General features: G+C 40.7%; 1 protein-coding gene across 1 annotated transcript in view; it reads left to right on the top strand.

The window, feature by feature from the left end:
• The window catches only part of TRIM36 (tripartite motif containing 36), a 32354-nt gene extending 18641 nt beyond the window's left edge, over positions 1-13713 (top strand). The window contains exons 6-10 of the mRNA XM_049649049.1: positions 3378-3631; positions 3841-3965; positions 8073-8363; positions 11214-11511; positions 13271-13713. Of these exons, the coding sequence (XP_049505006.1) occupies positions 3378-3631; positions 3841-3965; positions 8073-8363; positions 11214-11511; positions 13271-13622 (1320 nt within the window). The 3' untranslated portion in view covers positions 13623-13713. The remainder of the gene's footprint in view (positions 1-3377; positions 3632-3840; positions 3966-8072; positions 8364-11213; positions 11512-13270) is intronic.
• Positions 13714-16518: the final 2805 nt, after the last annotated feature.

Raw genomic sequence — 16518 nt, 5'->3', positions numbered from 1 at the left:
TTCACCAAAACATACGTATCAGAATGTTCCATCTCTGTGTTGTTTGGAACAGCCACAAAGTGGAAACTACCCACACATCCATCAACAGTGGAAGTTAAGCAGAGGTAGAGTGAGTATCTACAACTATATGCAACAGTGTAGCTGAATCTTGCAATAGTATTGAAAGGAAGATGCCAGAGACAAAGGGGTACAAACTAACCCATTCCTTTTGTAAAAAGTACCAACAAAAGGGAAGCTGGATCCTCTGGTTAAAATTCAGGATAGGCGTTGTTGAAGGGTGGGGAGGGGAAGGATGGGTGCCTGCAAAGGTTATAGGGATGGTGTCTGGGATCCGGTAGCATTCCTCCATTTAATCCGGATGCGGGTTACATGGACGTGTTTACAAAGGTTCATTGATCTCCACGCTTCCGTAGACCATTTTCTGCTTGTATATTACACTTCAGTAAAACAAGTGAAGAGAATTGGTAGCATTTAAAAAATAAAGATAGGACTGGGTTCTTTTAAAATTCCAAATGTTCACCGATCTTGATGTGTGTTTCTTTTCCTCTATTTAAAATAAACTGAAGGGCCATTACTCCTGATCACTGTAGAAGCTGTGATTCAATATAACAATATCCTAGCTAGTGTGAGACTGTTACTTCTTGAGATTTTATTTCCCAAAATGGGCTCGAAAATTGAGAAATTATGCAAATGAGCAGCATTATCGCCATCACTGCCTTTGTTTCTAATTTTTTCCCCCTGATATTCACTGATTGCATTCCCCACCCTAAGTAAGTTGTTTTTCCATGTACTTGAAAAGTGTGATTTTGTGTCTCCTATTTTTGTCTGATTGAAAAACTCTCTGTGTTTCATATAATCCCCCAATCCTTGGTAAATTATCACCTACCTGGTAGGTTGCTTCAGGGATTGTATCTTTGGTCATTTTAGGTTTGTTTTATTACTGGTCCTCAGTCATGCTGCCCTTACTTCCTGTTACTTTTTCATGTTTATTTATTTTGAGAGAGAGAGAAAGAGCGAGCACATGTAGGAAGGAAGAGCAGAGAGATACGGAGAGAGAGAGAATCCCAAGCAGGCTCTGTGTTGTCAGTGCAGAGCCTGACGTGGGGCCTCATCTCATGATCTGTGAGATTATGACCTCAGCTGAAACCAAGAGTCAGACGCTTACCTGACTGAGCCACCTGGGCGCCCCTGGCCTTATTTCTGAAATAAGGGAGACCCAGGACCTGTTGCTGAGTTTGTGATTCAGTAGGCTGAAAATGGAGGAACTCTCACGTCACCTGTTCATGCAGACGCTCATTCCTTGGGATCCTGGAGAAATTACCTAGCTTCTTATACCTTTGACCTAAGCTGCATTGGTCAGCTCGTCAGTTAAGAATCTTTCCCATTGGACAATTTGTCTGCATTCTTGACTTTTGCTCAGTGAGGACTGTGACACGGTCTTTTTTTCTATAATTACACTTAGCTGGAAAAAAAAAATCCCCCTTTTTACCTGTGCGTAATGATCTTTTGAGTTTAATGTTGTGATCTCTCATTGAACTACTACCAAAATGTCACCACCCTCTGTCCCCCTTCCTTCCTTCCCTCCTGCCTATCATTTAAAAATTTTTATTAAGGGGCGCCTGGGTGGCTCAGTCAGTTAAGCGGCCGACTTCGGCTCAGGTCATGATCTCGCGGTCCGTGAGTTCGAGCCCTGCGTCGGGCTCTGTGCTGACAGCTCAGAGCCTGGAGCCTGTTTCAGATTCTGTGTCTCCCTCTCTCTCTGCCCCTCCCCTGTTCACGCTCTGTCTCTCTCTGTCTCAAAAATAAATAAAAGTTAAAAAAAAAAATTAAAAAAAAATTTTTATTAATTTTTTTTTTTTTACAGTTTATTTTTGACAGAGAGAGAGACAGAGCATGATTTGGGGAGGGGCAGAGAGAGGGAGACACAGAATCTGAAGCAGGCTCCACGCTGTGAGCTATCGACACAGAGTCTGACACGGGGCTTGAACTCATGGACCGTGAGATCGTGCCCTGACTGATCATGACCAAAGTCAGACGCTCAACCGACTGAGCCACCCAGGCGCCCTATCCTTTAAAAATATTTTTTTGCCTGTTGGGTTTAGGAAACAGAGAAAGGAATCTGGAAAAAAATTTCCTTTCATTAGAAATGTTGGCCAGAAGACACTGGGAAATGCAGTGTAGTTCTTCCACATGTCAGCTTTTAAGAATGTGTTTGAAGCATTTTTTCTGATGGCTGCTGCTTATGGGTCTATAATGATGGCTGCATACGTGTGCTCTGCTGGTTTTGTTTTCAGAATCAAGTTGGTCTCTGATGTTACAGACATTCAAAATGTTCAGTCAGTACTGCAGATAGGATCATTTTATAGCCAAGTAGAGGAAGAGCTGCATGTACAGGGAATATAACCTCTGTGTGTACAGACTATGTACCATTGTGGTGGGCATTTTATGTAAATAATCTTTTCCCATCTTCAAAAAAACCCCAAATTATTTCCCTTATCCCCAGTTTTCAGAAGAGAAAAACTCAGGGGTTCAGAAGTTAAATAATTTGCATAAAGTCATGTAAAATTTAATTTTAATTAAAGTACATTAATTTGAAGAGAAGAGTTGCATTCTGATATCTTAGTAAAGGATGTCATCTTCCTGAGTTTTAACTGTTTTAACATCTCGTAAAAAATTGGAATAGGATAGAAGGGGTCAAAAGTTGCCTGAATTAGAAATGAATTAAAAGCTCTGGGATTGTATTCCCCTCCCCCCCATGCTCTGTCTTTCTCTCTCTCAAAAATAAATAGACATTAAAAATTAAAAAAAAAAAAAAGGGGTGCCTGGGTGGCTCAGTTGGTTAAGCATCCGACTTTGGTTCAGCTCATGATCTTGTGGTTTGTGTGGGTTCAAGCCCCACGTTGGGCTCTGTGCTGACAGCTCAGAGCCTGGAGCCTGCTTTGGATTCTGTGTCTCCCTCTCTCTTTGCCCCTCCCCCACTCATGCTCTGTCTCTCTCTCTCTCTCTGTCTCTCAAAAATAAATCAACGTTAAAAAAATTAAAAGAAAAAAAAAAAAGCTCCAGGATTATATTATCCTGTGTCTTTGGTTAAATCAGTTAATTTCTTTCTCAAGTTCCTTTGTATATAAGTTGAAGGCTGTTTCCCTATTTAATTATTTATTGCTGAGCTTTGGAGATTAAAGCTTAAGGAAAACACAGTATTATAAAATTACAAAGTACGTCTAAATAAAAATTGGCCATCGTTCCTTGCTAAGTGTATTCAGTGCCAAATTACTGTTCTGAAAATGTCAGAGTCATTCAAAATTGAATTTTGGTTATTTTGAGGAAAGACATTTGGATTTAGCAGATGAGGTAACGTGTTGCTTGTTTTATAATAGTGTAATGGAGAGAGAGCTAAAGAAGAAGCAATCACACATTTTGAAAAGCTCTATGAGATTCTGGAAGAGAGGAAATCATCTGTTTTGAAAGCAATTGACGCTTCTAAGAAACTGCGATTAGACAAATTTCAGACCCAAGTGGAGGAGTATCAGGGGCTTCTAGAGAACAACGGGCTTGTGGGATATGCCCAAGAAGTGCTTAAGGAGACGGACCAGTCTTGTTTTGTACAGACGGCGAAACAACTCCACCTCAGGTGTGTTGCTTTGAATTTAGATCTCCTTGGCAGTATCTTTCAACTTGAGCTCCGAGTGGCTCCTGGTGCTGTGTCCTGTGCAAGGCACGGCCACACTCCTCACCTGAAAGTTGACGGAAGTATTTTTTTTTTTTTTAATCACATGGCAGATATGTAGTCTGATTGGCCTTTTAAAAATCGTTTTTATATAAAGTAATCTCTGTCTGCAGAATACAGAAGGCTACGGAATCTTTGAAGAGCTTTAGACCTGCGGCTCAGACTTCTTTTGAAGACTATGTTGTTAATACATCTAAACAAACAGAACTTCTTGGGGAATTGTCCTTCTTCTCTAGTGGTAAGTTTTACTGATGACAGAGCCTTACTCTTGTAGTCGGAATTCAGAAGGTATGGGAACAACAAATGCTTCGGTTTGCCATTATGAAAACTAGGTTTTTATGCACAAAAAGTATATTCTGTTAGTTTGTGTGTTTTATTTTTTATTTTATTTATTTTTAAAGATTTTTTTTTAAAGTTTATCCATTTTTGAGAGAGAGAGCGTGAGCGGGAGAGGGGCAGAGAGAGAGGGGGACAGAGGATCTGAAACAGGCTCCGCCCTGACGGCAGCGAGCCTTGTGTGGGGCTCAAACCCACCAACCGTGAGATCATGACCTGAGCTGAAGTCGGATGCTCAACCGACTGAGCCACCCAGGTGCTCTGGTTCATGTGTTTTTTAAACATTGTAGAAATAGGGGCGCCTGGGTGGCTCAGTCGGTTAAGCATCCAACTTTGACTCAGGTCATGATCTCACCATTCCTGAGTTCAAGCTCCACATTGGGCTCTGTGCTAACAGTTCAGAGCTTAGAGCCTGCTTGGAATTCTGTGTCTCCCTCTCTCTCTGCTTCTCCCCTGCTCAGGTGCTCTTTCTCTCTCTCTCTCTCTCACTCAAAAATGAAGAAACATTAAAAAAAAACATTGTATAAATGGCATTACATTGTATATGTATCCTTTTTGTAAATTGCTTTTTTAAACACGTGAAGTTTAAGATATTATCACACAAAGTTCTGGGTCAAAGCTATGTTTTAGGGCTGCCTCGATGGCTCAGTCGGTTAAGCATCTGACTCTTGATATGGGTTCAGGTCATGATCTCATGGTTCGTGAGTTCAAGCCCCATGTTGGGCTCTGTACTTGTAGTATAGAAGCTGCTTGACATTCTCTATCTCCCTCTCTCTCTCTGTCTCTCCCCTGCTCACTCTCTGTCTCTCAAATGAACTCCCCTGCTCATTCTGTCTCTCAAAATAAATAAACATTAAAAAAAGCTATTTTAACTGCTTATAGTATTTCATTTTATAAGTTATTTCCCTACTGAGAGACAATTTGTTTTTGTTTTTTCTCTGTTGTAAACAGTGCCGTATTGAACATCTTCATCAGTGTTCTTTGTGCACATGTGTGTGAGTTTCTCTAGGGCAGAAACCTAGAAATGTTGTCTCCAGGCTACAACTGACTCTAAGATGTTTTCGTCTTTACTTTGCTATGTTAGTTTGTTAGGACTGCTGAGACAAAATACCATAGACTGCATGCCTTAAACAACAGAAATGTACTTTCTTACAATTCTGGAGGCTAAAAGTCTAAGATCAACGTGTTGATAGAGTTGGTTTCTTCTTCTTCTTCTTCTTTTTTTTTTTTTTTTTAATTTTTAATGTCAATTTTTGACATTAACAGAGCATGAACAGGGCAGGGGCAGAAAGAGAGGGAGACACAGAATCTGAAGCAGGCTCCAGGCTCTGAGCTGTCAGCACAGAGCCCAACGCGGGGCTCAAACCTACAAACCGTGAGATCGTGGCCTGAGCCAAATTCGGATGCTCGACTGACTGAACCCCCAGGCGCCTCTGCATGCACCTGTTTTGCTTTAAAAAAAAAAAAAAAAGGTGTGTGTGGGGGGGTGGAGTATACTAGTCATGTTATTTTATAACTAGCTTTTTTTTTTCTCCCCCAAATGTATTTTGAATGACTTTCCAGATCTCATCATGGCTGTAGAACATACAGTTGCATAAATGTACTCTATACGGACATGCTTACACATTGCTTATATATACGTGGGGAGAAGGACAAGAGGGAGACTTTTATTTTCAATTCATATACTTCTCTGACGAATGTGTGGTATGTGTGTGTGACTGTATAGCTTACCCCTGGGCAGTTAAGCTTGTGGGAGTTCCTTGTATGGAAAGGATTATGCATATGCACAGAGATTTAGCTGAGATACTTCTGTGTTGTGTTTTTCATGAAAAACTAGAAACCTGTTTCTGAGTTTCTGAAAACAGTTAAATGTTGACATGACCATGCAGTGGAATTGCCAGTGGGAGAAAAATACTGGCAGGATCTATAAAAAATTGTTGTAGTGCTTATCTTGGAGTTGCTTGAAGTGTGTTTTGTGTAGTTTCTGATGTTCTTACAGAAAATATTATGTATTGGGACACCTGGGTGGCTCAATCGGTTAAGCGTCTTACTTCAGCTCAGGTCTGATCTTACCATTCGTCAATTCCAGCCCCGCATCGGGCTCTGTACTGATGGCTCAGAGCCTGGAGCCTGCTTTGGATTCTGTGTCTCCCTCTCTCTCTGCCCCACTTCCGCTTCTGTGTCTCTCTCTCTCAAAAATAGATAAACATTAAAAAAATTCTTTTTAATTAAAAAAAAAGAAATCTTAGTATCATGTTTATACCAAGAAAAATTCATTTAAATTGCCTTGCAACTCTGTGGAGGAAAATATGAAAGAAAATTGTGTGATGTTTCATTGAATTTTGTTATAGTCACCAAACTTAGATTTTAAAATTTATTTATTTTGGGCGCCTAGGTGACTCAGTCAGTTAAGCATCTGACTTTGGCTCAGGTCATGATCTCACAGTTTGTGGGTTCGAGTCTTGCATCAGGCTCCATGCTGACAGCTCAGAGCCTGGAGCCTGCTTCTGTGTCTCCCTCTCTCTCTGCTCCTCCCCAGCTTGCACTCTGTCCCTCTGTCTCTCAAAAATAAACGTTAAAAAAAATTTTTTTTTAATAAAATTTATTTTTATCTTGTTTTAGTTTAGAGAGAGAGAGAGCGTGAGTTGGGGAGAGGCAAAGGTGGGGGGTGGAGGGAGGGAGACACACACACACACACACACACACACACACACACACACTTTTAATCAGGCTGCGTGCTTAAGATCGTGGGGCTTGATCCCACGACCCTGGGCCAAAATCAAGAGTTGGACACTCAACCAACTGAGCTACCCAGGCACCCCTGATTTTAAAATATAATTACAGGAGGGCACATTAAATATTTTGAGCCCCAGCATTACTATTTAGTAGGTGGAAATTGAAAGGCATATTGTTAAAAAACTTTACGGTGTTTCAGAATTAATATAATGCTTAAAGCTAAAGTCTTTTTTTGGTCTGTCTTATTTTTTTGTTCTTCTCCCTTTTAGTTACACACCCAGATATACCTTTGAAAGTCTTCATTGCTTACTCTTTCTCATTAAAAAAAATTTTTTTTAATGTTTATTTATTTTTGAGAGAGACAGAGACAGAATGCGAGTGGGTTAGGGGCAGAGAGAGAGGGAGACACAGAAGCAGGCTCCAGGCTCTGAGCTGTCAGCACAGAGCCAGATGCGGGGCTCGAATCGTGAACCGTGAGATCATGACCTGAGCCAAAGTCGGACGCTCAACTGACTGAGCCACCTAGGCGCACCTCTTTCTCATTTTAAATTTTGTGGTGAGAGCACTTACCTTGAGATCTGTTCTAACAAATTCTAAGTGTGGAAATACAGTGTTGTTGACTCTGGGTACAGTGTTGTACTGAGATCTTTAGAGCTTATACGTCTCGCTTAACTGATACTTGAGGTAACTGATGCTTTATGCCTCTTGATTAATAACTGCCCATTTGTCCCTCCCCCGCCCCTGGAGCCAGAATCTCAGTCTTTGATTTTATGAATTCGACTCTTCTAGATTCCTCACATAAGTGGAATCATGCGTCAGTATTTGCCTTTCTGTGTCTGGTTTATTTCAGTTTGCATGTCCACAGGGTCCGCCCATGTTGTTGTTCACTACAGGAGTTATTCTTTCTCTTATACATAGTGTTACAAATTTAGAAAACTCTTAGTACAGAAATGATTTAAGGGGCACCTGGGTGGCTCATTTGGTTAAGCTTCTGACTTCGGCTCAGGTCATGATCTCATGGTTCTTGGGTTCGGGCCCCATGTCAGGCTCTGTGCTGATGGCTTAGAGCCTGGAGCCTGCTTCGGATTCTGTGTGTGTGTGTCTCTCTCTCTGCTCCTCCCCCACACATGCTCTGTCTCTTTCTCAAAACTGAATAAACATTAAAAAAAAATAGAAATGATGTAAGTATTTTCAATACATGATTTTTATCGAGGAACATATAGGTTCTGAAATAACAGTATTTTAACTCTGTTTGGTTTCTTCTTTCTTACAGGTGTAGATGTGCCAGAGATCAATGAGGAGCAGAGCAAGGTGTATAACAATGCTCTGATCAACTGGCACCATCCAGAAAAGGACAAAGCTGACAGCTATGTCCTTGAATATCGGAAGGTTAACAGAGATGAAGAGATGCTGTCTTGGAACGAGATAGAAGTGTGTGGCACAAGTAAAGTCATTTCCGATCTGGAAAGCAATTGTAACTATGCTTTCAGAGTAAGAGCCTACAAGGGCTCGATCTGTAGTCCTTGCAGCAGGGAGCTGATTCTTCACACCCCTCCAGCTCCAGGTATTGGGAAGACTGGGAATAAAAAAACCACAGAGTTGGAAGAGACCTTGATAAAAAATAAACTAGGGGCACCTGGGTGGCTCAGTCGGTTAAGCATCCAGCTCTTGATTTCGGCTCAGGTCATAACCTCACGGTTCAGGAGTTCGAGCCCCAAGTCGGGCTCTGTGCTGACCATGCGGAGCCTGCTTGGGATTCTTTCTCGCCCTCTCTCTCTCTCTCTGCCCCTCCTCTGCTCTTTTACATACTCTCTCTCTCAAAATAGACTTTAAAAAATAATAAATAAATTAGGCACTGTTTTTATATAGCTTTACATTGAAACCAGTTTTCATTGGTTTGAAAAAAAGTTTTTTAGAAAACCCATTCCATCTCTAGCTAGGTTTTGGAAATAGACGAATACTTGAATTTCACCATGTAGGCTGGGAACAGGATTAGAATGTGGACTGACATCAGATGGAGAAAAACATGAAGACATTTGAGTGAGGGCTATTCATTTGAAATGAAAAATAGCATAAATATGCTGCCGTACAATTTTTACATGGTATAATTCTGTATTTTTGATAGGTTTATAGAAATCTCTACAACATAGATCTTGGGAGATTTTAAAAAAATTATTGGCATAATACGAAATATTTTGATTAACCTCATTCTGACGTGTCTGGATGTTCTCTAGAACTTGGTGATTCCTGCCCCCCTCAATATTAAAAGCTCATCTCGCCCAGCCACCCCCCCCCACTCCCAGGTCTGAAGCCACTGGTGCTACTTACAGAGTGCCCATAGATTTTTGTAGAAAGAATCATCTGCAGGTGAGCAGTTTCCCTGCAGTGTCTCCACAGACCAGGGACGCTGAGAACCAGTGCTGGGTTCATTCTGGTTATAGCGGGCACACATTGTGCCCTGTTGCTCACTGCCTTTGAGGTTCCTGCAGTTGGTTTTTAGACCCCACAGCCCCTGCCTGTTTTTAGTGGCTTGTGTGTCCATATTTTGTACAGTCTGTCCTTCCTTCACTTTTTACAAAAAGTGTACTAGCCACTACTTGTTTTTCATGCACATTGTGGCTAATTAAAAAAAAAAAAAAAAAGAATACAAATAAAGTAGGGTTGGCGAAAATTGGTTATCTTCAATTTGAATAAAATCTGATAGTTTTAGGGTGGATTTGCAAGTATGAAATAAATATTTGTACATTTTAGGCAGTTTCCCCTTTCTTTTCTTGTCTGACTGAAAGTGGAATTAAAAAGAAACCTGGAAGTAGCTGCTGGGTTTTCAGTGACTTGGTGGAGGGGGAAGGAAGAAAGGACACATTCAAAGTTCTTGCTTTCTTTTCTTTTTTTTTTTAAGATTTTATTTTTAAGTAATCTCTATACCCAGTGGGGGCTCGAACTCACAACCCCGAGATAAAGAGTTGTGTGCTCCACCAACTGAGTCAGCCACGCATCCCCAGAGTTGGGTTTCTCTCCTCTGGGAATAAGGTGACCAGGGTGACTGTTACAATTTTTATTTTGCAAACAGGGAGACTTTTGAGATTGACGGGAAGATACCAGGCCAGGGCGATAGGCATTCCCAGAGAGGATGGTCCGCCTACATATGGAGAATGGCTTTAGCTTACTAGTACACAATTTCTTCTTTATCATGGTATATAGTATAGTCAAAAATTACTGTCTTAACCACGTTTAAGTGTGCACATCAGTGGACAGTGGCATTAAGTACATTCCTATTTTTGTGCCACCACTACCACTCGTATTTCTACAACATTTTCATTTTTTCCAGACTGAAACTCTGTGCCCATTAAACACAAATCCCCCCTCCCCACAGAGCCTGGGAGCCTTGATTCTATGTTCTGCCTCTATGAATTGCCTATACCTCATATAAGTGGATGGATATAATCCTATGCCTGGCTTATTTGGGGTTTCATCCTTGATGTAGCATGTACCAGAATCTCCTTGCTTATTTAGGGTGAATAATATTCCACTGTATGGATAGACCACGTTTTCTTTATCTGTGCATCTGTTGATGACCATTTGGGTCATTTCCACTTTTGAGCCAATGTTCTGCTTAATGGATCTGAGTTGATAGAGACTTAAGAGAGTGGTATTCTGTCCATTCTGTAGTCAGGAAATCAAAGGTTAAGTTAAACTCCATTTAAATGCCTCAGCTGGAGGGTGCCTGGGTGGCTTAGTTGGTTAAGGGTCGGGTCTGGTTCCTGAGTTTGTGAGTTCGGGAGTTCAAGCCAAGCCCCACATTGGGCTCTCTACTGTCAACACAGAGTCCGCTTCAGATCCTCTGTCCTCCTTTCTCTGCCCCTCCACCCTACTCAAAACCAAACAAAAATGCCTCACCAGGGATTAAAACTCTGGTCTCTCTAAACCCAAAACGTGTGCCTTTTTTTTTTTTTTTAAACTACTGTACAGTTTTTCATGTCTGCCCTGTGGATTGATAAGGAAAAGCCCCTACTGAAGTTGCTAATATTTAGAATAAATATTTAGAAAACTGTACAGGTAATTATGAAAAAGTACATCCCTTATATTAAAGGGAAAAGGGACAGATCCAGTAGTGTAAAATAGAAGAGATCTGCTGTGTCTCTTCCCAGGAACCACGTTTGTTAAGTTTTCTTGTACACTTGAAATACTTTTTCTGCCGTTTGATATTTCTAGAGATTTTCAGGCATAGAGAATCTACTGGAAGTGATTTCCCAATTGGGGATTCGGTTTGTAATACTTTGTCTAGGGTCATGTGACACATTCCTCTTCAAGTCTGTTTTCACTAATTTCTAGTTCAAAAACAGATCCTATTTAACTGTCAGTTATAGAAGTGCTCACCGATAATGATGAGACTAATCTTAAGCTCTCTTTACAGTTTTTAGTTTCCTCTTTGATGAAAAATGTGGCTATAATAACGAACGCCTCTTGCTGAACTTGAAGAGAGACCGTGTTGAGAGTAGAGCTGGGTTTAATCTTCTGCTTGCTGCGGAGCGTATCCAAGTGGGTTATTACACCAGTTTAGACTACATCATTGGAGACGTTGGAATTACCAAGGGGAAGCACTTCTGGGCCTTCCGCGTGGAACCGTATTCATACCTGGTAAAAGTGGGAGTCGCTTCCAGTGATAAACTACAAGAATGGCTCCATTCTCCCCGGGATGCAGTTAGTCCAAGGTAGGCTCTTTTTATTGATCTAGAACTTAGTGATTCTGTTAAAGGTACACATCGTTGTTTGGCCAGGTAAGACTGGAAATTGATGTGGGTTTGCTTATTACATCTGGAATACATTCCTTAGATTCAGGTGTTCTGGCCGTGCGGATGTGGCTGGCTCCAGAAAGGAGTCAGGGGGTCTTGGGATACAAATCTCAAGTATCTAAGCCTGTTTTGGGTACTTCTCGACTATCCTGTAGCTTTGCAAGTAAAAAAAAAAATTTTAGGGGCACCTGGGTGGCTCAGTTGGTTAAGCATCCAACTTTGGCTCAGGTTATAATCTCATGGCTTGTGGGTTCAAGCCCCAACTCAAGCTCTGTGCTGACAGCTCAGCCTGGAGCCTGCTTCAGATTCTGTGATTCCCTCTCTCTCTGCCCCTCCCCTGCTCACACTCTGTTTCTCTCTCAAAAATAAACATGAAAAAAAGTTTTTTTTAATTTAAAAATTTCTTAAACCTTTTTTCTCCTAGAGAGAGAGCAGTGCGGGGGTGGGGGGAGGTAGAGGGGAGATGAGGCAGAGAGAGAGAGAAAGAGAGAGAATCCCAAGCAGGCTGCACAGTGTCAGCACAGGGCCTGATGTGGGGCTCAATCTCACGACTGTGAGATCATGACGGATCCGAAATCAAGAGTCGAAAGTTCAACTGACTGAGCCACCCAAGCTCCCCACAGTTTTAAATTTTGAACATCTTTCATATCCATTTCCTTAATTCTGTGATAAAAATTACTCACACGTATAGTGAAATGCTTCCAACTGCCATACCTCATAATTGGTATGAAATTGTTCTTTTGTAATGGGACATAATTTCTTTAAACTCCCCTGGAGGTACTTTACAAAATTGGGTCACGGTAAACAGGTTTCCACATCAAAGAATTCCGGTTTGTAAAGAGATTGATTATTTAATGGGGATTGTGTGGTTTTGTCGTTTTACGTGGTATTATGTATACTAGCCCACACAAATAATTTATGACCTCTTGTGTGAACAGAACCCCAAATTGGTAATCTGAGTGACAGGAAAAGTTTTTTGCACAAGGGTGAGAAATTAACAAAACAGTGACTGTGGTAATCGGGAAATGGTTAATTAAACATGGTGCCATGACCACTCGATAGAATATTGATATTAATAATGTTTAAAAGGCTTGTGACATCAGAAATATCAGTGAGACCTGATTAAAAGCGTCAATATAGTATGATCACAAATACATAAAAAGTGAAGTATGCATCGGAAAATGAAGGAAGGACGTTTGTGTCAAAAATCTCTATAAGCTGCTGTTTTATGCTAGCTCCTCACTGTCAGCACAGAGCCTGACACGGGGCTCAGTCCCACGAACCATGACATCATGACCTGAGCTGAAATCAAGAGTCGGACGCTTAACCCACTGAGCCACAACTTCATTTTAAAGCAACATATGTCGGGGCATTTGGGTGGCTCAGTCGGTTAAGCGTCCGACACTTGGTTTCGGCTCAGGTCATGATCTCTTGGTTCATGAGTTCGAGCCCTGTGTCAGGCTCTACGCTACACTGAGCACAGAGCCTGCTTGGGATTCTCTCTCTCCCTCTCTCTCTGCCCCTCTGCTGCTTGTGCTTTCTCTCTCTCTTAAAATATGTAAGCTTAAAAAAATAAATAAAGCAACATATATTATCACGTGAAAACGTTTTGAGGATAGTTGACGGCCTGTGGATGGCGCCACAGCTAAGACTGCTTTGTGTGTGTATTGTGTTCTAGATACGAGCAAGACAGCGGCCATGACAGCGGAAGTGAAGATGCCTGCTTTGATTCACAGCCCTTCACGTTAGTCACCATAGGCATGAAGAAGTTTTTCATACCCAAGTCAGCCACTTCCGCCAGTGAACCTGAGACTAGAGTTCTTCCGATGCCAACAAGTATAGGGATTTTCCTCGACTATGACAAAGGCAGAGTGGCTTTCTATGACATGGATCACATGAAATGCCTTTACGAGCGCCAGGTGGACTGTTCGCACACGATGTACCCAGCATTTGCATTAATGGGCAGTGGAGGAATTCAGCTTGAGGAACCCATCACAGCAAAATATCTAGAATACCAAGAGGACATGTAGTTGAAGCACGTGATGTGACTTAGGGTGAAAAAGGGGAGCAAAACGACGGCTCTGTGTTAACCCTCATAACTAATTACACATCATCTGAGTAGTCTGTGGCCACACTTGTATTTTGTGTGTGTTTCTTCTTAAATCGGAAAAACCTAAACAGTCTTGCCTCTTTCCTGTCTTCATCCTGCCTTTCACAAACTGCGGGAGTAAAGACGCTCTCTCCTGGTTAACCCTGAAATGGTTAAACTGTAACTGGATTGTCTTTCTTTTCTTATGAACAGGAAATCTAATGTATTTATGTCAGTGTTGCTGATACTGATGCTTCTTTTTTGAGGGGGAAGGGATACAAAACTATTTATTATTTTTCTTTTGTGTTTGGTTTTTCATTTGGTATCATGTTTATGTCTTAAGCTATTTTTTAGATGCCTTATGGATAGAAATTAGTACTTAGCATTGTGTCTTGTGTATGTTTTTCACAAGAAAACAAAGGTATAGTTAGTATAAAGGCCAGAGAAATGGTAGTATATTTAAATGGGAAATTATGTATTTTGAAGTGCGTAACTAATATTCAGAGTATATTCCCCAGAAAATGAATACTGCTTTTTTTTCTTTTGAGATGGCAAATTGTATTTTTAAGGATATTTTTAAGAGTTCGCTTACCTGTAATGCCCATACCTGATCGTGTGTAAACATTTTTGTTTTTTGTTTCTTGTTTTTGCAGGAAACACTAAGTTCTTGGCTAGCACAAGCAGCTTTTCACTTGGTGTAATTTTTTTTTTTTTTTTTTTAGAAAATTTGTCTTCAGTTTTTCTTACTCTGAAAATACCTGCGTCTGTATCAAATAATTTATTTTTCACAAATATTAGAGAAGCTGCACTGATATTTAACATATTTGTTCTTTGCCCTCTTATTGTGTCCTGTGATTTTCATTTTTTGGCACCAATATTACATATCACATTGCCCTGGTTTATGTTTACATGTTTGGAAAGTTCATGAAATATTTTTAATGTCATTAAATATGTTCTAAAATGTAGAGTAACTTACTGGTCAGTTGGATGACATTTTCTATGGCCTGTTGTTTGGCAATAAGCATCTGTAAAAGTCAGTAAAACTACAAGTCTAGTTTAGGAATAATAATGAAAATCATATTGACTTTGTGTGTACCCTTTTAAAAGTTCTTCTAATGTGAAGAATTAATACTTTGACATTTTACATTCATTTTTGAAAGATGTCCTTTAAAGGGTTTTTACTTAAACTGCTTATTTTTTAGAAGTCAAAATGTTCAGAAACTAAGCTGTTACACATTGTAGCGCTAATGATTTTGAAATGCTTTTGATCTCTCTTAATAGACCCACCAAAATCTTAGGCCTGATTTGGTTTCCTTGTTGTTTGCTTGTTTTTAATATATATTTTTAAGTGGAAATCTGTTATTCAGGCTGGTAGCATCAAATTGGCCTTTTCCCCCCCTACCCGGAGTAGGAAATATCATGGAGAAGTTGAGTGTTTAGTAGGTTTGTACCTTCCTACCGATGAATAAGCACTTTACGACATAGGCTGAACTAAACAAATATGCAGTATTATGTGGATCATTGTGCAGTAAGACTGCTAGAGTCATGTGTGTGGTCAAGTTTGAGCCTCAAGCTTGTGTAAGCACATATCATGTAATGTAAGCATTTTAAATATAAAGCTTTAATAGGATAGGGAAGCCACTTAAAACATTGTATAGTTGTATAGAAATTGTTCTCCGTGTTTTCTTTCATTTTGAATAAAAATTAAAATAAGTGTAAGTATTGAACTGCATTCTGGAAATTCTCAGTTATGTTTCTGTGGAAAATGGAAACAAATCTTTCATGAAGAGATGTTTTGCCGAGTATATTAGCTTAAGAGAGAAGGTTTTACATAAAGTTATTCTGGGCATGTCCTTACTAGCCTGATTCTTGCCGAAGGGATCATTAGAAAAGTTTGACGTGAAGCTGGTTTTCTTCGGCTAACTGATCAGATTCTCTGATGTTGCTTTTCTGGTCCATAATAGATCAGATATTGATTATATGTGTGTTCTTTCAGTTCACATTCATACTCTCAGGCCTTGGGGCTCTGATAGTCGTGCATCACAATGAATTGTTATTTATGCTTCATGGGTTTTAATTTAAAAAAAAAGTCAATTCTGTGTTGTCCCGTGATAGTGTATGATAACTTAGCCTCATATTCACAGTTGCATTCTGGGGAAAGGAGTAGGAGTCGGAGCGATCTCCTGGGCACTGAACACCGTCTGGGTCTGTGAAATTTTGCCATGGTCCATCATCTGATTAGATCCCGGGAGCATGTCCCATGTGGGAATATGATCAATCGTGCTATTGCTACACAAAATGGAGAAGTGTTCTAGCCAAGAATACTCGTAAGAAATTATTTTCTATCAGACAGATGTGCATCCGTTTTATTTTTTTCAATGTTTTTGTTTATTTTGTGAGAGAGCAGGCAGGATAGGGGCAGAGAGAGGGAGGGAGAGAGAGTAACCCAAGCAGGCTCCCCGCTGCCAGCGCACAGCCCGACGCAGGGCTTGAACTCCCGAACCGTGAGATCATGACCTGAGCCGAAATCAAGAGTCAGACGCTTGACCCACCGAGCCACCCAGGTGCCACAGATGTGCATTCATTTTAGAGGATTTTCACCTGCTTGTTTATGGGGATTAACACGCTGAGAATTGAAGTTCTCCTTGGGACTCTTCTGCTTTAACAAACCCGATGGAAGTTAGTTAAGTTCGATTTGGAACCCACTTCACTGATGGACAAGTTTTTAAGTTGTGCTTTCTGAGATATCGTGCTGTGTGCTTACTGGGTTTCAGGTGAACCAGACCACCCAGCCAGGTTCTTCCTCTTAGGAGCTCTGTTTGCAGGAGGGGGGAGGT

The sequence above is a fragment of the Panthera uncia genome (assembly GCF_023721935.1).
Source record: "Panthera uncia isolate 11264 chromosome A1 unlocalized genomic scaffold, Puncia_PCG_1.0 HiC_scaffold_17, whole genome shotgun sequence".
In the NCBI taxonomy this organism is placed as follows: Eukaryota; Metazoa; Chordata; class Mammalia; order Carnivora; family Felidae; genus Panthera; species Panthera uncia.
Note: the sequence above shows the minus strand (reverse complement) of the source record. Positions and strands in the feature narration are given on the sequence as shown.